General features: G+C 39.6%; 1 protein-coding gene across 2 annotated transcripts in view; it reads left to right on the forward strand.

Annotated features, from left to right (window-relative positions):
* Positions 1-5,588: 5,588 nt before the first annotated feature.
* The window catches only part of ACTN2 (actinin alpha 2), a 67,289-nt gene continuing 58,497 nt past the window's right edge, over positions 5,589-14,380 (forward strand). For both annotated transcript variants that reach the window (XM_054279463.1, XM_054279462.1), the window contains exon 1: positions 5,589-5,728. In XM_054279463.1, coding sequence (XP_054135438.1) covers positions 5,594-5,728 — 135 coding nt within the window. In that variant the 5' untranslated portion in view covers positions 5,589-5,593. The remainder of the gene's footprint in view (positions 5,729-14,380) is intronic.

Here is a 14,380-nt window from a genome sequence, read left to right on the forward strand (position 1 = left end):
TGCCTCCAGGGTATAAGGGACCCTAAATCCCTGCCGTCCTAGAATAATGCTGGGGGTGTTGGGGTGCAGGCCACACACAGTCAGGAGAGGCAAACAGAGAGGTGAAGGATGTGTGATGGGTAAAAAACACTGTAATCATAATTGTTGTGTAGATTCCTCAGGGCTTTTAGACAGACAAAGCCTCTGCTCCTGAGGATTCTTTCCTAGGTGGACATTAGGGGCCAAAGGAAGCATTGCTGATAGTTTCATTGATGGCAGAATGCAGCACAATAAGCTCATTTCTCTCCATGAGAGTATCTAACAAGCTAACACTCAGATTTTTGGAAAATTTTATCTGAATTGATTTGTTCAAGGTCACATAAGGGCACCTTGAGTTGGCACGGTCGCACCATGTCTCAGCCCCGTGATTTTCCTTCCGCACAAAGGGTTGGCAAAAGCTGGTGATGTCAGTGCAGTCAGCATTTTCTCCATACCCCTGAAGCCCAAGCTATGCTTTGGTAGTATTTGTTGGTCCCATAAATGTTTCTTGCTACACTTCATCCATGGCTGAATTCCAGGGACAGAGCAAGAGTCTCTATATATAGCTGATGAAACACTTTGGGGTCTTCTGACAATGACAGTTGTTACTATGAAGCCAGTAGACGAATTTTTTCTGTTCTTTCCTAATTTTTATTTCCAAACCTGTCATTGGAAATAATATACCTCAAAAAAAGTAATTAGCTACTGTCTAGTTAATATCACCACGTATGACTAGCATGGAGACTTTTCAGAGTCAGTTTGTACCTCTTGGTGCTAAATGTGGGAGGGCTAAATATGCTCAGTGCCCACAGTGCTTTTCCTTAGCTCAGACAAAATTGGGATTTTTGTTCCCAGATGTCTGTCTCTGTTCTCTTCTCTCTTCCTGTTTTTCTTATATATGTGTTGGTTTCAGAAACATTGAGTTTGAAGTTTATTCATTCTACCTTTACAAAATTAAATTTCTTGGTTTTCTTCTTACAATATAGCATGTTTCCTACATTGAAGAAGGCAGGTTATATTTATTGTATTGCAAAAAACCCCCCAAAAAACCAAAACCCAAAACACCTCTAATAAATGATTAATACATTTTATAACACACCTTGCCTTTCTGCTTAGCTTTGTTAGGGAAATTGACACATAATTTTTTAACAGAATCCAACATTTTGGCCCAATCTAAATCATAATTTTCTCAAATAATTCAGATTTTTGTTGGTTAAGCTTTAAACTAGTGGATATTTGCTACAAGGAAAATTTTATTTTATGTACAAGTGACAGTTATGGCATGCTTTGAAAAGAAAAGGCTTTTTGATCCCTGTTTTAAGATTTTCTTAACAGTTTATACAGAAGAATAGTCACTTGGAATTTATTTTCTTTTATCTTTCGTTGACTTCCTTCTTGAGAAAGCGTCCTACTGTTCTTTTTCACAAAGAAACAGGCTGTGACTGGGGCAAGACTCAGTGGCTGATTGAGCTCTCATAAGGTTCTTTATCTTCCTGTGGCCTTTCTTTCTGAGACAGTTTTGGCAGATAAAAACTGTGTTCCTACACAGATGTGTTACAGCTGAAAACTGATGGTGACCATTTCCATGTCAGTTGATTGTTTCACAGGCAATTATTTAAGTAGAGAAATCTGGCTCATTTCTTATTCTAGATCTCATTAGGTTCAAATAGAAGAATGATCTGGTGAAACACTCTTGCAGTGTTCAGCATTTTTGAACTTTTAATAAAAGTTGTCAGTTTATTCTAGAGTTCTGTGAGAGGTGAATGTAAGAAGCATGTTGAGGTATTGAAAATCTGAGAAACAGTAAAAATGCAAAGGACAGAGTTCTTGAAATGATGATATAGTGGCTTTTGATAAGTAGATGAATGTTAAATATAAACTCTGTGAAAATGTTCAGTTTCATTAAGAAGAATGCTAGAGATTAATGTCCTTTAGGTAGAAAAGCCCTTTGTTTCTCAAGGAGCTTCGTGCAAAGCAGACCAGAAGGCTTTCATTTGGGTGGTACTTGTCCCAGAGCTGCTGCTAGGAAAGATCTGGCCTTTGGTGCTCCTCATGCATGGGAAGTGATGCCTGCTTGCCACAGTGTTCTCCTGGGCTCAAGGCACCATTCTCCTGGGTAGGCCATTACTAGTTTACATGTTAGCATGAACTACAGCTGCACATCTTCGGCCAAATAAAAGACAAGAGTAGTTGACAATTCACCTCTGCTATCTCTACTCGTGATCTCTCCCTGCCACCTTATTTTTTCTAATCTGTTTGGCAGTCATGAATATTCTTTTGTCTTGCCTCATTGTAAACAACCTGTGTCATTTCTGCCTTAAATATGCTTGCTGACTTTCTTGTACCTTTCCATGTCAGCTTCAGATTCCATATTCATATAGTTTATTGTGTTTCTTTCTTTTTCTCTCTTGGAGACTTTTGTCCTTTCTTTCCTGCTCAGGGTGCTTAATTCTTTTTTGGTTTTATTTTCTTTCTCTTTAGGCATACATAGTTCATGGCTGTGCAACTCTGCCAGCTTTATTTGGGTATAATCTGAACTTACCTCAGATGTGGGAAGAAGCTTGGTGAAGAAAACTGCTTTATTCATACCACTGTGCTAGGCACAGCTTTCCTCTTCTCTTGTTGAGCAGAAAGAGGCAGCTCCCTTTCCACTTCACATTTGGCTCTCTTTCCACTACGGACCTCCATTCATATGCTTCTCATTACCATCCACACAGTTAGTTTATAAAATTAAATTAAAGTAGTAAACAAAATACCAGATACTCCTCCTAAAGCTCCATCTATAAATATCTTCCCTGCCTACTCATGCTGTCTGATTAAGAGACAGTAAGCAGTTAGTTAGAGAACCTAGAGCAGGTCAGATTCCATCAAGAGAGGCAGGATTTAAAAAAAAAAAAAAGGGGCTACTCCATTTAGCTTCCTGTTTCATAGGTAAAAAGCCCAATGTTCCCAAAATGCACAATGACAATGTTGAAGCCTCCTATTTTGACATTTTCAGAATTAAAAAGATTTTTCATTCTGAAATATTTTTGATCCAAAATGGACTAATATAACATAGATGAAGTAGGTCTTGAGACACTTGATTTTTTAATCTCTCCAGCTAGCTGAGAGATACTATGGTTCTGGCTGTCGGTTCCTAGGGACAATGAAGGCATTTTTGTTTTATTTGCTTTGTTATCAAGTGGTGTTTACCTATGTACCAAGTAAAGAGAAAAATGAACGGTACCTTTGCAGCAGTGGCTAGCTGCATTTTAAGAAAATCCAGTTATTTTTTGAAAAACTCGATAACCTTTAAGAATTCTAGAAAATTTGGGTAGGATGTCCTTTGATTTCTAGAAATCCAGACATGGATCTGATTTCAGTCCTAATCCACAGTGTGATTGGATAGTCTTTGTCAAAGAAATTCTCTGCCAAAGCACCTCAGCTTTTATTTTATGACTGAGGTGGGCACCCTGGCCCATATTAGAGGGTGAGGACCAAGAAATAAAATGTGGGTTGCAGCTAATACCTCCCTGTGTGAAGCCATCAGTACCTGTAAGGCTCACCTGTACTGCACATGGGGACTGGTGCAGAACCATTTCCATCCATGTAGATCCCCAGACACGGCAGTGCCAAGGAAAAGCACAAAGCTGGTTGCAATGGCTCCCCTCTAATGAGGGAGTGCATGGAAGGTCACAGGTTTCATCACTGCAGGGGAGCTCTTTGCGTGGGGGACAGCTCTGGGTCACAGCATCACAATTTGTGTGTGTACTTCTAGGACTCCTCTGACTTCTTCCTGCATTTCCTTTAAAAATTTCTCCTGTGCTCGATATAGCAAGTAAGAAGAAATGGTTTTAGTGACTTTGAAGGCTTGAATTATCATTTAAGTGATTGCTGTTAGACTTGTATTGAATACTAAAAAGGTGACTACCAAGCTATAAAAATAAACACACAATTTGCACCGGCATACATATAATGTGTACACACATGAATTATGTTGTTTTGTAATTGCTATTTGATCTTGTCTCAGAGAATCCTAAGAGAATGCTCATTTGTGTTTGAGCAAAAAAGGCTAAGCATAGCATTTGCTTTGGTATGTAGCAACCTTGAGAGTATTTGCAGTGAGCAGGTGAAGAGCATGTGGTTCTGTCTGGCTGCTTAGATTTGGAATTTCATTTTTAGACTGTTTATCTCACAGTATGTACATCAGTCTTCAGGAGTTCAGCTTGCTGTTATTGCATGAATTGTTGCAATCCTCTTCTGAATTCCAATTTGCAACATGGTGCTGCATTTACCAAGTTTTTTTGAGCTGAGGAGTAGGCATTTTCTGTGTATGTGTGTATATTTTTCTATATTGCTTGGAGTTAAGGGATAGAAAGTGAATTGAAAGAAAACAGAGCTTTAGCTAGCAATGTGAAACGGAGGGTGTATGCTGTCTAGGTGTAAATTTTCCTGGTTATTCATTCCCATTGGTTTGGAGACCTACTCAGCCTTTAATGAGCACAGTGTTCCCTTACACCTGATTTTGTAAGTTGCAGTTTCCAAAAGCTCAGCTTGAGGTGAGCATTTTGGTTTTCTAGGTGAGGTTGGTGTTGTATCCAGCGTGGACACCGCTAGAGAAGATGACCTTGGCTGATGATAGGTGCAGGCATGAATGACAAGCTCCATGAGGAACGTGGTAAACTTGCCAATTCCCAGAAGAAACATTGTTGCCAAAGCAACTGAAAGGAGAGGGCACGGGAGATACCGGACATGCTTGCCGGGATCTTTGATCTCAGCGTTATCCTTTGAGATTTTGCCCTGTGGAGCACACGGGCAAATGGCTCCTGCCGCACGCTTGTGAAGTTAATGGCTCCACAGAGCTTTGTATGTGCTTCTTGGCGCCTGCTTTTGGATATACTGAGCGTGGTTTTTGGCGAAAAGACGTGTGTTGCTTTTTAAAGTTGTGTTTCCATGCTGTCTGGTTAACTCCAGACCCATTTCCACGGGAAAACGTTTCATCCCTTGGGTGTCCTTGCTGGGCTGGCTCGTGTAATCCTTAATCTGAAGGTGCGAAGCGTCTCAAGGCGGGACGCGGGCTCAGGCTAGCGCTGAGCAGTGTCGAACCGCATTAGCAGATGGCAGGCGGGCCTCGGCCAGCAGGAATCGGTGTCGGCAAGAGAGAAGCAAAGCGAAGCAGAGGCCGGGCGGGTGTCGGGCTGGAGGAGCGGGCGGGCATTGGGGCCGGGCCGGGGCGCTGGGCAGCGCTGCCCGCCCGGCCCCACGTGACGGCCGGCGGGGATAATAAGCGGCGGCAGCGAGCGGCGCCGGGCTCCTGCGCAGGGTCAGCCACAGGCACCGGCAGCACAGCCGGCAGGGACAGCACACAGCGAACCAGGGAGGGAAGGTCATCACAGGGCAGCGCCTACCTGGCACTCTCAGCCTCTGCTCTCAGCAAAACTAGTCAATATTCGCTTCCTGTCACCTTGCAAAAAGAAAAAAAAAAAAAAAAAAAAAAGGAAGGAAAAAAGACGCTGCTACCTACAATCTCCCAGCAAGTAAACTAAACTTAAATCGTAGTAGAAGCCAGAGCAGCTGAAGCTGATCCCCGGGCAGAATGAATAGCATGAATCAGATAGAAACAAACATGCAGTACACCTACAACTATGAAGAGGATGAGTACATGACCCAAGAAGAAGAATGGGACAGGGATCTGCTGCTGGACCCAGCATGGGAGAAACAGCAGAGGAAGGTCTGGAAATAATGTGTATCTGTCTGTGTGCTTCTGTGTGGAATGATGCCCTACCTTACTGCCATGCTGTGTCTGGAATTGTCGGGGTTGTACAACCGAGGGGCTCTAATAAAATATATTTTATGTTGTATAAACAATTTCTATAATGTATAGTAGCTATGCCATATTTTTAGTTTAAAGCATTCAATTTTTTAATTCTGAAGTGAAACCTTAAATTATTATTCACGGGAGCCGGGAGTTTATTTTTGTATTGCACTGCAAATATTCTGTCAGTACCTCTAGATTTATGTATAAGTATTTCAGTAACTTTCAACTTCACTTCCTGAGTCTTCCTTTTGGAAAGCAGACTCTGCATTGATGTTTGTGCCTGATTGATTTTCAAAAAGAGTAAATTGCAATTGTAGGCAGAGATGAATGAGATGGTCCAAAATTAGTGTGCAAAAAAGTTTGCAATATTTCTGAAAGCAGACTGAGAAGTCACTTCTGAAAGTGTGATCTTGCAAGTCAGCTCTTATTAGAATTTATTATTTATCTCCATTCTGACTGGATGACCTGACAAGGAAAATATTGCCTAGAAATATGTCCAGGCTATATTTGGAAAACTGTATGTCATGATTATGTTCCTATATGCCAGTTCACTGTCTGGGGGAAAAAACCCAACAACATGTCTGTAAACTCCTTGGAATACACAGTTTTAGAGGAAATGCTGTTTGCCTTGAAGGTGTAAGAAAACTATTGTGCCACCAAGTTCTGCCCATGTTCTTTTTATTAACACAGGCAGAAATTATGATCCCAGCTGCAGTGATGTCAAAGCTTTGGTACTTTAGTAATATTTCCAAAATCTAATTTAATGACATTAAGTTTTAAGCAATGCATGGAAAAGAAAGACGAAATAATGCAAAGGATTTATTGCTTTCTAATTTAAAAGGTGATGTTGAAGTCACAGCTGACAGATCTGGGATTAAAGGGTTATCTGCTGGTTACAAGAATGAAAAAAAGGGAGGGAGTGAGAGACAGTGCTCTGGACAATAAGGCTGAATATGCATTTTGCATAGATGAGCAGCTTAAGTAGAAGGTGACAATTTAGATCTAATGACAGTCTGTCCCACTGTTACACTTCTATAAAAGCTATACTGTAAAAGTGTAATTATAAAAGTTAGAGCTGTTAGAATAGTTGGGGCCAGTGAGTTTGCTTTTCCATTAAAATTTGTAGAAGCAATATTTTCCTCTCAGATTTAGCTTGTAGCTTCCCTCCTTCTGTTATTTGTAGCTGGTTTTGTTCATTTTCTTACATTCAGACCTGTTCAGATGCTGCTCTGTGAGGATAAGGGGAGAAGTTCTGTTCTAAGTTGAAGTTCACTTTTCTTGATCTGCCAGCTGCTGCAACTCCTAACGAAGAATTGAGTTGTACTCAACACTGGTGTTTGTATTAATTTGGCACTCTTCAGATGGTGAACTATACTTTCATGTTTTATAATGAGAATGAAAATTATCTAAGTGCTAAAGGGCTTTAGTGATTTGAAACTGCTCAGCTGTAAGGGGTTGTGTTACATCTGATAAGGATTCAATTGTCCAGTATTTCAGAGAAGGCTGTTTTTGAAAGAAAATGGGCAGGTTACTAGATGCTAATGCACTCTAATGCAGTTTTCCTTCAATGCAGATAAATGTTAAAAAGTAAAGAGAGTTTGGATTAAGTAGACATTCTTATAATAAGTCTCTTGATTTTTACAGGAAAGCAGGGAGCAATTAAACTGCATTGAAAATTTTATGTTTCCATTCCTTTGAACAAGCAGTACTTCAGCAGAAAGTCAAATTTCCACACTGTCAAGTGAAAGCAGACTCTGCTTTGCTTCCCTAGAGAATGTGGTTTTGCTACTTAATGTTGCCAATTCCCAGGGTTTAGTTTTAATATTAATGTGATACCATATTCAAATAAAATTTACAAGAGGGGATCCTTATTCTTCATCTTGGAAAGAAATCTGAATTTATTATTACATGAAAAGTAAGTACTCGCATGATAAAGGGCCTGACAAACTTTGTGGAATGTCAAGGCTTCTATCTTTTCCTAATCTGTCCTAAGACAGTTGCAGAAAGTGCTTTAGTTTCCTTATTCATTAGGAGAAGACTGCAAGTACATGAGCACAGGTCTTTGTTCTAACTGGTAATACAATATTCAGAAGTGATCTTGGTGGAGCCCTGGCAGTTGGCAGCATATATTTTCTATGAGATGGTCTTGGAACAAGCCAAAAATAAATGCCATTGTTTCTATTGTGGGCTGCCCTCTCCAGACTTGCCATTTCAGTGATATGCCTGGTATGAAATCTGTCAACAGATGCTGGTAACACATGATGACGTCCATAGGATTACAATGGAGGTGATGCCTAATTATAACCATGGTTCGTAGAATATTATGGTCTGCTGTAATCCAGGCTCCCTGGTGGTCGCAGATGTCCAAAAATATATGAAGAGCACTATAGGAAGGAAAGCTGAGTTGTAGTTTAGCATTGTCTCTCTGAATGTGAACAACAATTTCAATTACTTAGTTGAGGTAACATTTAGCCTGTGTCAACTCAGGATATCAAGAAAGTGCAACAATTTGACCATTTTTGCATTAGGCGCTCTTGGCAAAAATTTAAATGTCATTGGGCATTTCAGACAGCAACTTTAAAAAAAGGAAAAATTATATTTTGGATGGACATGCTGTCTACTGTAGAAAATAATTAGAGAACCATGGCCTTTGTGTCTCTTGAATTTATAGATTTGTACTATGTGATAGGAGACTTCTGAAATCTGCTCCTTGACCCATTACACTTCCACTACCCATGTGTGCTAAAACAGCAGCTGAAAGATCCATGGAAGTGGCCCCTTGTTTCTTCAGTGCCACACAAAAATAAAGAAGTATTAGAAATTAGAAAGCCTGGCCAGAGAGGTGAGATTTTCTTCATTCTGCTCTGTAACCCTAGACAAGGTCAACTCAGAGGGACAGCAATGATATTTCTAAGAACTGGTAGAAGTGGTTTGTTCTATGATCTGTCAGACTAGAGATCAGCTGTCTTTTAGTCCCTACCCTGCTGGACTGGGGTGGAGGTGGAAATCATACTAGCTTATGATGGAAGACTTAAAACATGATTTCTCTTTTCTTCATCGTAAATTTATTTCTCAAGTTTTCTTGAAAAGTTCAACAGACTCCACAAGCCTTTTAGTTTCACTACCCCATATCTCAGTAGAATTACAAGGAACATAAGGAAATGCAGCATCCCTTAGCTTAGGAAACCAAAGACAGCAATGCTCCTTGAAATGCACACACACTGTATTTTTGCAATGTTTTTGATCTGCCAACACTGCTTGGTTAGCCATGTGTTTAACATGGCTCTTGCCTATTTGCAATAAGTAATTACAAAAGTGAGTGTGCTTTGTAAAACTTTGACATGAAATATGGTTTGTTAGATTTCCAAGGAAGGTTGTAAAACAAGACTAGTCCCTTTTTTAGCACAGTTGTATTGTATTGTAGGGCATTAAACTGAACCCACATATTTAACATATGCCTTCTGCAGTCATAAAAATGTGAATGACGCTATTGCCCTAACACATGTACAAGGAACATGTTCCTTGCCTTACTGCCATTGTTACAGATGACTGACCTTATTCTGGCTTGCTCTGTAGCCCTGGTACCAGTTCTTTGTTAATGCAGAAGGGTTTTAATGTAGATGTCAATGTAGATGATGACCATTTGGATGGTGTTATTTATGCTGGTATAAAATAAACAAGATGATTTAAAATATTTATTTACTTTGATACTGCCCTTTTTCTGAATGCAAATTTACTTGATGACACTGAACGTTGTGCATGACTGAGGACTTTGGAAAAGATTCTTAAGGGAAAAAACTGTCTTTTCAGTCTTCAGCAGTGCATATCAGATTGCTTTTCAAGTGTCACCTGTAAGGATTTATCTGCATTACCTCCTTTGGCTGATAATATAACTCCTCTTGTCCTTGCAAGAAAAAAAAGAAAAACCCAAAAAATTTGGAAGTCATGTGTATGGCAAATTATTTGGCAGGAGCTATCAGAACTATGGATTATGGACAATGTTCTTATTTTTGTGCTACTGCAGCTTTATTAAATTCAGCAAGTTGGAGAGGTTCATTGCAGCCTGAAAGAGAAATTGACCTTGTGTTCAGTCTGACTTCAGAGTCTATATATAGAGTTACAGTCAGTATCCTGGATTTACTCTACAGTTTGCTTCGTCTTCTATGGATGGAATTTAAGTTGCTTTCTTATCAGAAACCTCTTCCTGTAATAATTCTACTGGTGAGTGAGAAGGCAGATGTAGTGGAAAGAAACAACTTCATTCTTCACTGGGCAAGAAAAATAAGCAAGGATGAACAAATGAAACATAAATGTAAGGTGGAAGAGGGTTGGCAGGAGAGGCTGGATGCCACCAACAAAATTAAGTTCTACAGAGCCACTTCTCATGGACTTACAGGCTTCAGATTGAAACAGTTGTGGAGAATATAATGTCCTTTTCAATGTGTAGAGGGCATTCCAGCCTAGGTCTTCCTCTGTTCCTGAGATTATCTGGAAATAAAGTTGGCTTGGGTTTTGGTTTGTTTGCTTGTTTTAAACCATGTAAAATTCTTTCCTTGAATAATGAGCCTTGGGGTTAGGCTCATATGGCAGACACAGAAACCACCACTAGAGGGTTTTTACTGAGGTGGCACTTTTTACCCACTTGGAATACCAGTGGGATTGTTGAGAAGGCATGGATTCCCCTCTGCAAGCAAGCAACATGAGCAGGGTCTGGACATGAATGTAGGAGGTGTGAGGAAGCAAAAGGTCCTCTCCTTTTGAAGCGAGTATGAAAACTTCTCATTATCTATTGCTAGTACTAACCTGTTAACAGTTGCATACTTCTTATAAAGAAGATATTTCTTATGAAGAGTTGAGTAGCTTTAGAACTACTTTCAGGAGGGGATTGAATATGCCAGGAGGAAAATCATCCAGAGTCAAAAGCAAAATGATAATAGAAAAAACCATGTGCCACAGTAGCATTATGCTATTTCACATGCTGAGTCCTACGCTGCAGTTCTCTCCCTCCCTTACCTTTTATGCAGGTAATTAGGATTATGAAGGTGAATTGGGAATTCTGTTGGCTGAAATGCAGGATTTTCTATTAGTATTAATAGTTAAAAAGTGCCAACAATTCCACCTGCTTTAGACACTTTTTTCCCCTGGTGTTCAGCAAGTATTTGGCTGTCTTGTATAGAATAGCAATGTCTTACCAAATGATCCATGTTACTGTAGATGCAGATTGCACCTTATGAAACATAGGTTTCAGCATTCCAAGGCCAAATGCTCCTCTTTTGGGTGCATCAAGAATTTTTTTTTTAATGAATGCCAAAAGCTCTAGCATTAAGAACACACAAAGAACATCTCTTGTTGTGTTCTAAATCTTACATGCATTCTCAGTGGGATATGGCCCCATAGAAGGTCTGCTGAGAACTTTGTAGTCAAAAGACAAACATATTTTTTTTCTACAACTGCATGTCTTGATTTCTCAACATATACTGTAACTGTCCAAAGTATTAGACACTGATGCAACAGAAAGCCATGGAGTGGCAATTTCTTTTGTCCTAGGAAGAGTTGCCATGAGAGCAGGAGTCCCTGTAGAAATAGGGAACATGTTTATGGCCTGTTCTGTACAATTTGCCTCTTAGAGATTAGTGCTTTTTAAAATAGTAACATGTTAAATTCCTCTTGCTGATGTTACTTGCATGGAATGGTGCTTGAGAGGAGCATGCTGAAAGGATAGTGGAACAGTCATATTTTGTCTAGGAAGCTGTCAATAAGGTGTGCAGCCCTGAATACTGTGGTGCTGGTATATAAAGGAAAAATCAAAGAAAGCTATTATGAAATTCACTTTACTAGACACGATTATGTAGCTTTGTTTGAATGGGAAGGTTTTCTTTACCAGTACTAAGTGAGAGGAATCAATATATTACTTCATATTATGTTTTCTATTTAAACTCAAATGAACCTCTCAATGTTGACCCATTCCAGGCTCTGTATGCTTTAAGTGTTGTCAAACTGATAATTCCTACAGTCTCAGTTTAGCTGTTAATTTCCATTGATCCCCAAATTTCTGCCAGCAACAGATTATGAAAAGAAATTACCAGAACCATTTTATAATGGGAAGCAAAGGCTACCTGCTTCCTGTACTCATAGATACACACCACAACCTCCCCTGAAATTTGTATAATACAATGTCTGTCTGTAGATATGCTGATCCAATTAGTAAGACAATAAGGATTGGAAGAAAGTATGCATCTAAGTGGGTTTCCATAAGCTGCAACCAATGTGCTTAAGAGCTAGAGAAAAGCTGTGTGTTAAGCAGCAGACTTTGCAATAATCTCTTGGGGGTGGGATGTCTGCATCTTGGCTGGATCTCTGTTGGGGTCACTGGAGAGCTGAAGAGAGAGGCATAGAAGGCGTTTGCTTGGACAATCTCTGATGATTTTCAGCCCTGGGACCACTGTAAAAGTGAATCCATGCTTATACAACTTCTGGCCCTGTTCAGACAAAAGCAGAATGGGGTAAATTCTGTAAACGAATGAATTTCAGTAAAAAAATATCACAACACCATCATAATTTTCCAATTTAAGCTAAAACAGCTTTACAAAATGAATTTTGACTGCTTTTGCCCAATGAGGCCAGGTCAAAATCTTTCATTAAAACCCATCTGTCCTCTCACAAGACAAAAGACATCATTACGATGGAAAAATCAGTTGCCAACAAATGCCTCACATGAATTGGTCACTGTTGCATAAATTCTCATCTATTTAATGACTTTTAATTTAGCTAGTGATTTCTAAATTGCACTGTGCAGTTCTACTGATTAATTTCAAAAGGACTGAGCATTAAGATTTTCTTTAGTTGCAGATAGTGATTATTTAGTAGATATTTATAGTATTTTAGAAATTTTACTGCAGACCCTGCTTACATAAGAATGCATTGGATTTGCAGCTCGATTGCAGGTAGATGTGATGCAGGAAGAAACATGTAAACGAAATAGAATTAGATGGGAATTTGTGCTGCTTTGCTTTGTCCCAAGTCAAAAAATGTCCCTCCTCTGTGTTGTTTTATAGCCTTACAAATAAACAAATATAAAAGTGCTTACACAGTTGGCAAAGTTGAGTTGGTTTGGATGGCTTTACTGCCAAGCATAACTTCTTCTGAGCCATAATTGTTGGGATAAACAATGTGCAGCTGATGTGGAATTCCTCCACTGTGAGCACTGAGAAGTTGCTGACTCTGAGTGAACATCTCCTTTATGGCCATGCATTCTTTCCTCTCAGCTGATACCAGAAGGAGAGTGTATTCACACTGAGTACTCAATTTCTTCCTTAATTAAATTTCATTTCTTGTAGTCTGGGATAATTTTCACATCTTCAGTGTTTGGGGAACACCATTTCATGAAATGCTATGATAAGAGTGTGTGATGTTTGTTTTTAGATCACTGGATTTGTTGGTTTGAAATATGCCTCAGGCTGAGAGACTTGATGAATAAATGTTATCATAACTATACAGGTCCTGTACAATGCTGTACTTCTGCACCATAAAATTTGGCAGGTATTTAAAGATAGAAAGTTCTTCTTTTCACATCATTTAACAGCAAACACAGTGTTATGATCACCCTTTGTGCCTATTTCTGTACAGAACCTGTAGTAGCTCTTCCTGCTGGCAGTACAAGGAACACTTCAGTACAGATCAAGGCACTGTGGTCTCAGTAATCCTCAAACTGCTGGTGTGAAAGGCTTACAGGGCAGGTGTTACTGCTCTGCAGAAAGAGACCGAGGCAGAAGGCTTAGAAATGCAATGATCTCCTTTTATGCAAGTGTCTCCTACTTGAAATAGTAGCTTGTAGAAATACACTTCATACTTTTGAAGGCCTGTCCAGAGGGAAACAGAAGGTGACAGCTGTCTGGCTGATTTTTAGTTAGTTTCTATAATTGGACCTAAAATTTGAGTGTGCACAGAGGGGAGAAAATAAATCCTAAATTTCTGTCCTAAGTGCAAGAAAGGGCACTGCTGCTCCTGTGTCTGGTCCTGGTTTTACTCACTTTTGAGTTATAAGGACACATTGCTTTGTCCATGTCTTCATCTCCAAAAGAGTGGTTGTAATACCTTTGTGCTGGCTTGGCAGATGGCAGTGGTAAGTGTTTACTGTACTTGATATGAGTAAGATTTTCCATTTACTTCAAATGGTTCCTCCCAACTGCTCTGAACTGCCAGAATTCCTTCAACTTGAAATCTGATGTTTGTTTTTATTTCTCTTCAAAAAACGTGTACATTAAAGAAGTCCAGCCGTCCATTTCTTTGGTAGTTTGCAGAACCTAATTTAGAGCAGACAGATTCTAATCTTAACTGCCCCTCTGAAAAGCCTTGCTCACCCCCACTACCATAGCAGGAGTCTGTAGAAAGTGACTACCCCAGGCTAAATTTAGCATCCATGATTATTCCTTGAGCATCTAAGGAAACTCATTTTTTTTATAGGTGTTGAACACCCAGGCATTTCCACTGACGTCAGGAGGAACTTCTGTCTATTTTGCACCTTTGAAAATCAGCCTGCTATTTTGGCAGTCCCAGAAAGGCTTA

This window comes from Melozone crissalis, unplaced genomic scaffold (genome assembly GCF_028551555.1).
Source record: "Melozone crissalis strain CALT ecotype California unplaced genomic scaffold, PUWL_Pcris_2 ptg000027l_1, whole genome shotgun sequence".
NCBI lineage: Eukaryota > Metazoa > Chordata > Aves > Passeriformes > Passerellidae > Melozone > Melozone crissalis.